This window comes from Nerophis lumbriciformis, linkage group LG23, assembly GCF_033978685.3.
Source record: "Nerophis lumbriciformis linkage group LG23, RoL_Nlum_v2.1, whole genome shotgun sequence".
Classification (NCBI taxonomy): Eukaryota; Metazoa; Chordata; class Actinopteri; order Syngnathiformes; family Syngnathidae; genus Nerophis; species Nerophis lumbriciformis.
In genome coordinates this window covers 38,497,789-38,504,160 of record NC_084570.2, presented here as the reverse complement: position 1 = coordinate 38,504,160, position 6,372 = coordinate 38,497,789, and the positions used below count along the sequence as shown (strand labels likewise).

The window sequence follows — 6,372 nt, the reverse complement described above, 5'->3', positions numbered from 1 at the left end:
AATGTATTATTATTATTATATATCGCATGTTTTTATTTTTCAGTGAAAAAGTTTGAGTTAACTCCACAGGAACATGAGTATTATGTATGGGGGAACATGAGTATTATGTATGGGGGAACATGAGTATTATGTATGGGGATCCCACCTTGGTCTTGTTGAGGTGGTCACAGTCGGGCGAGGGACACTCACAGTGGGCCTGCTGGTTGACTTCCACACAAGACGCTCCAAAACCACAAAATAACTGCTCACAGGAAGTGGGAGCCTGCGGACCTAAAAGGAGGAAACAAAAGTTGATTTGATGATTTCCTTTTCACTTATTAGAGTTGCAGTGTTTGAAACACCAAATATGGAGTCAACACACAAACAGAAATAACATGCGATGTCGCAATCACCACAATTTACATCAATTTGACCAACCTCTAAGAATTTTGTCCAATAAAATTTGTCTCTGAGCGGCACTCAAACACTTGTGCTTCCTGTCTAGACAACATTTTAGGATTATAGGTCATAATATTAACGAAGGTCATACTTTTACAAGAAAAAAACATTTTTCATAAAAATATGAAAAAAATCGTAATTGTCTAAGAATAAAGTTACTACATGAAAAATGCCATAGCATTACGCTAGTTGCAATCATAATACATTCCTATATTACCAGACAGAAGTCATCGTTTTATCAAAATAGTCAGAATTTTACAAAAAAAAGTGATCATTTTACTAGAAAAATGTTGTAATATTTGGGGAAGCAAATTCCCAGTATCGTAAAAATAAAGTATTTATTTGATGAGAACAAAGTCAGATTGTTATGAGAAAAAAGCACTGGAGGAAAAACTGTCTTAATGTGTAGAATACCTGAAGATACAAAGATGAAAAAAGTCTACAGTAATGTCACAATAGCACAGAAAAGTCGGAATTTTATAAGAATACATTCGGAATACTACGATAAAAATTGTATGTTATTACGATATCAAAGTTGCAATCAGGACATAATACATTGTTATATTATCAGACAAAAGTTATAATTTAATGGAAATAAAGTCTGAATTTTACGAAAAAGTTATAATTTTACGTAAAATTTTTTTAATATTCGAGAAAATACATTTCAAGAAAAAATGTTCGAGTGTCGTATGAAAAAAGTCCTTGTTTGACGGGAATAGTCACATCGTTACATGAAAAAAGTACTGGAGGAAAAACTGTCTTAATGTGTAGAATACCTGGTGATACTATGATGAAAAAAGTCTACAGTAACGTCACAATAGCACAGAAAAAGGCGGAATTTTACAAAAATACATTCGAAATACTACGATGAAAAATGTGTTATTACGAACTTAAAGCTGCAATCAGTACTTGAAGAAAAACTTGTATAATTCTTCGTAATAATATAAACAAGTTGCAATTTTATATAAAAAATAATGCCGCACTGCTACGGTAATCATGGCATTGTATTACGCCAATAAAGTTGTAATCAGGACACAATAAATTGTTATATTATCGGACAAAAGTCATGGTTCTATGAGTATAAATTCGGAATTGTACGGGAAAAAGTCATCAATTTGCAAACAATGAAATGAAAAATTGCTTCAGAGAAAAAAATCAAAAGTAAAAAGTCCGTATTTGGCGAGAATGAAGGTGAATCGTTACGAGAAAAAAGTACTGGAGGAAAAAAAAAAAAGTCTTAATTTTTTTTGACTATCTGGTAATAATATGAATGGAAAAGTCGTAATTCTACAGCATTGTCACAATACCACAAAAAAGTATATATATATATATATACACTTTTTTGTGGTATTGTGACAATATATATATCTGAGGGAACTCTTCTGAAGGAATCAATAAAGTACTATCTATCTATATATATATATATATATATATATACACACATACATACATATATACACATATAGATACATATATAGATTCATACATACATATATTTACATACATATATATATATATATACATATATATATATATATATATATATATATATATACATCCATACATATATACATACATAAATATATGTACATACATATATACATAGATATATACATATACACATGCATATAAAGATACATGATTATGATTATTTTATGTCATGATATTGACAATTTTTTAAATCTAATATTTATGACTTTTGATCTCATATGTTTAACTTTTTATTTCATAATTGTGACTGAAAATCTTGATTTCTAGTTTTTATCAAAAAAGTTTGACTAATCTGATTATTTTGATGTTTTTATCTGATAATTATTTTTTTTCTAGCTCGTAATTCTAATTATTTCCTATTTTTCCACTTTTTTCCTGATTTCAACATTTGATCTCGTAATAAAGATTTTCTCACAGGTATGCTAACGCTAACGTGCTAAAGGCGTCTTACCTTTGTCACAGCCGTTGGCGGCCATCTTGCTTCCGTCGGGACACACGTTGCACTTCATACCCTTCACGCCGGCTTTGCAGGAGCACAGACCCGACATCTGCTCGCAGTCGTCGCGCACAGACCCGTTGGCGTCGCAGCTGCAGGCTGCCCAAAGACCGAGGGCACAAGACGTCACGGTGGAGCTAAAACTTGGGCAAGTTTCACCATACTCGCAGCAACAAAAGGTTTTGCTTTTTCTTTGGATTTGTTCATGTATCTAAACAGTTTTTATAAAAGCTGATCACTCCAGCACTTTCTCATGCACCCCGCATCATGACTCACGCGTGCATCCGCTCATGTTCTCCGTCACGATGCCCCGGAAGTTCCAGAAGCCGGGCTCGCAGCGATCGCACTTCTGGCCGCCAACACCCGGCTTGCAGGAGCACTGCCCGCTGCTGGGCTGGCACGTCGCCTGGTAGGCGCCGTACACGTTGCACTGGCACCTGCCTGAGGACCAGACAGGACTGCTTTTATTTTGAAGGAGCCGCTCCAGGCACCAAAATCTATTTTTTCTTCAAGCCTGCTTTTTACTTCACACTTTGCACTTAAGTCGACTTATTTAAAACACAACTTATTTAAATCACCACTTATTTAAATCACAACTTATTTAAAACACCACTTATTTAAATCACAACTTTTTTAAATCACAACTTATTTAAAACACCACTCATTTAAAACAGCACTCATTTAAAACACAACTTATTTAAAAAAAATACTTATTTAAAACAGGACTTATTTAAAACACGACTTATTTAAAACACAACTTATTCACAACTTATTCAAAAAACACTTATTTAAAACACAACTGATTTAAAACCGGACTTATTTAAAATAGGACTTATTTAAATCACAACTTATTCAAAACAGGACTTATTTAAAACAGGACTTATTTAAAACACAACTTATTTAAAACAGGACTTATTTAAAACACCAATTATTTAAAACACCACTCATTTAACACAGCACTTATTTAAAACACAACTTATTTAAACCACAACTTATTTAAAAAAACACTTATTTAAATCACAACTTATTTAAAATACCACTTATTTAAATCACAACTTTTTTAAAACACCACTTATTTAAAACACAACTTATTTAAAACACCACATATTTAAATCACAACTTGTTTAAAACACCACTTATTTAAAGCACGACTTATTTAAATCACAATTTATTTAAACACCACTTATTTAAGACAACACTTACTTAAAACATGACATTTTTTAAAACACAACTTATTTGAACCACGACTTATTTAAATCACGACTTATTTAAAACAGGACTTATTTAAAACAGGACTTATTTAAAACATGACTTATTTAAAACACCACTCATTTAAAACAGCACGTATTTAAAACACAACTTATTTAAAACACTACTTATTTAAAACACAACTTATTAAAAAATCACTTATTTAAAACACAACTTATTTAAAACACGACTTATTTAAAACACAACTTATTTAAAAAAACACTTATTTAAAACACAACTTATTTAAAACAGGACTTATTTAAAACAGGACTTATTTAAAACAACCTTTACTTAAAACACGACTTTTTTTAAAACACAACTTCTTTAAACCACGCCTTATTTAAAACACGAATTCTATAAAACACGACTTATTTAAAACACCACTTATTTAAAACACAACCTATTTAAAACACAACTTATCGTGACTTATTTACGTGCATAAAACATCTGAATATCAACATTAAAATATACATTTGACAAGAATTGTGTTTAAAAAATATCGTAAAAAAAATGCTGTATTTGGAAATTATGTGCAAAAAGTACAAATATAATGAGAAAAAGGATAAGTTTTACACATTAACAAAATAATTTTTTTAATGAAAATAAAGTCTTAATATTGTGAGAAAAACAACAAATGTTTTCTGATAATAAAGTTGTAATTACATCAAAATAACAAATAAAAATGTACAGAAACACTTTTTTTCCGTAAAGTTTCAACTATACAGTTCGATAAAATGTTTTATATTCGGGAAATTAGAAGAAACTCAATAATTTGTTGTCATTTTTTGTGAATTTGTTCCACATTATTATTTTTAATATTGACAGAAAAAGACACAATTTTAGAGGAAATAAAAGTTTGCATGTTCATGAGAACAAAGTTATAATATTACAAGAATGATGTAAAAAATATAATGAGGAAAAAGTTGTAGTTTTATATAAAAAAAAAAGCAAATTTTTAATGAAAATAAAATTATAAATTTTGGCAAAAATTTTGTCAGAAAACAAGGTTAAAAAATGTTGTATTTGTAAATAGTGTGGAATAAGTGTAAATATAATGACACAAAATTAGTAGTTTTACATATAAACAAAATACTTTTTTTTAATGAAAATAAAGTCTGAATATTGTGAGAAAAAGTTACAATTGAATCATGAGAAAAAATAGTAATTTAATTTAAAAAAATAACATAAAAAAACATTTAAAAGTCCTATTTTTTAATGACAATAAAGTCAAAATATAGTGAGAAAAACAACAGATAATGAAGTTGTAATTACAGCAAAATAGCTCATCAAAAATAATTTCACATAAATAAAGTTTCAACTCTACTACATGATAAAAAGTTGATATATTTACAACAACAATGTTTGAATGATAAAAAAAACAAAAACTTTACGCTTTCACAAAAATACATTTGGGAAATTAGGAAAAACTAAATCATTTGTTGTCATTTTAATGTTCCACATGATTATTTTTAATACTGACAGAAAAAATACACAATTTTAGGGGAAATATAAGTTTGCATGTTCATGGGAATAAAGTTAGAATATTACAAGACTAAACTAAATAAATATCATGAGAAAAAGTAGTATTTTATTTTTTTCTTTCATTTTTTTAAAGTCCTATCTTTTAATGAAAATAACGTCTGAATATTGCAAGAAAAACAACACATTTCTTTCCAATAATAAAGTTGTAATTAAATCAAAATAGCTTTTAAAACTGTAAAGAAAAAATAATTGGAATATTACAAGAGAAAAGTGACACTTTTCCAAGAATACATTAGAGAAATGAGGAAAACTAAATCATTTGTTGTATTTTATGAGAATAATGTTCATTAGAAAAAGACTTTATGAGGATAAAGTTCATCACAATTATTTGTAATATTGACAGAAATAAAGTTCCAGTTGTAAAAGGTAGAAGTTTGCATGTTCATGTGAATAAAGTTAGAATATTACGAGAATAAAGTCAAATACTTTTGATGAGAATAAAGTCAGAATATTAGAAGAAAATATCCCTTTTAAAAGAATAAAACTGTCATTACTGTAGGATTACTTCTAATATTTAATACAATATTTTTAATGTTGATATTAAAAAGACGTCATTTTAAGGGAATACCGTTACATACAAGATAAAAGGTTGTTTGTTAAGGAGAATAAACTATGAGGAGAAAACAGTCAGAGAAAAAAATCAGAATATTACAAAAATAATTTATTTTTTGCGAGTTTTAGAAGAATACAATTAATAATAGTTAATAATAGTAATAATAAAATAAATAGTTGCTATATAGGAGACAAAAAGGTGTATAATAAAGAGGATACAATATTACTAGGAAAAAAAATGGCAAATTTTACGACAATACATTTCTAATTATGGCAGGATTTTAAAAAAATGGGTCATTTGACAAAAATATTGTTCCAATATAGGAGACAAAAAGGTGTATTATACCAGGATAAAATAGAGTATTAGTAGGAAAAACATTTTTTTTGCAAATTTTACAGCAATAAAATTCTAATTATGGAAATAAAATATAGTTATATTAAAAATGTGCAATTTGACAAATTTTTAGTTCCAATGTAGGAGACAAAAAGTGTATGATAATAAAAATTCAATTTTACATAAAAAGTTGCCATTACAAGTAATATTAATAGAAAGATATTGTATCTTTCACCAAAATAAAGTTGTGATTACAGCAGAATCTTTTTTT

General features: G+C 28.1%; 1 protein-coding gene across 7 annotated transcripts in view; it reads right to left on the bottom strand.

Moving 5' to 3' along the window:
* agrn (agrin) overlaps positions 1–6,372 on the bottom strand; it is a 601,652-nt gene that overhangs the window by 131,087 nt on the left and 464,193 nt on the right. For all 7 annotated transcript variants that reach the window (XM_072915893.1, XM_072915897.1, XM_072915895.1 and 4 more), the window contains 3 exons: positions 2,702–2,866; positions 2,381–2,524; positions 146–270 (listed from right to left, as the gene is read on the bottom strand). In XM_072915893.1, the coding sequence (XP_072771994.1) occupies positions 146–270; positions 2,381–2,524; positions 2,702–2,866 (434 nt within the window). The remainder of the gene's footprint in view (positions 1–145; positions 271–2,380; positions 2,525–2,701; positions 2,867–6,372) is intronic.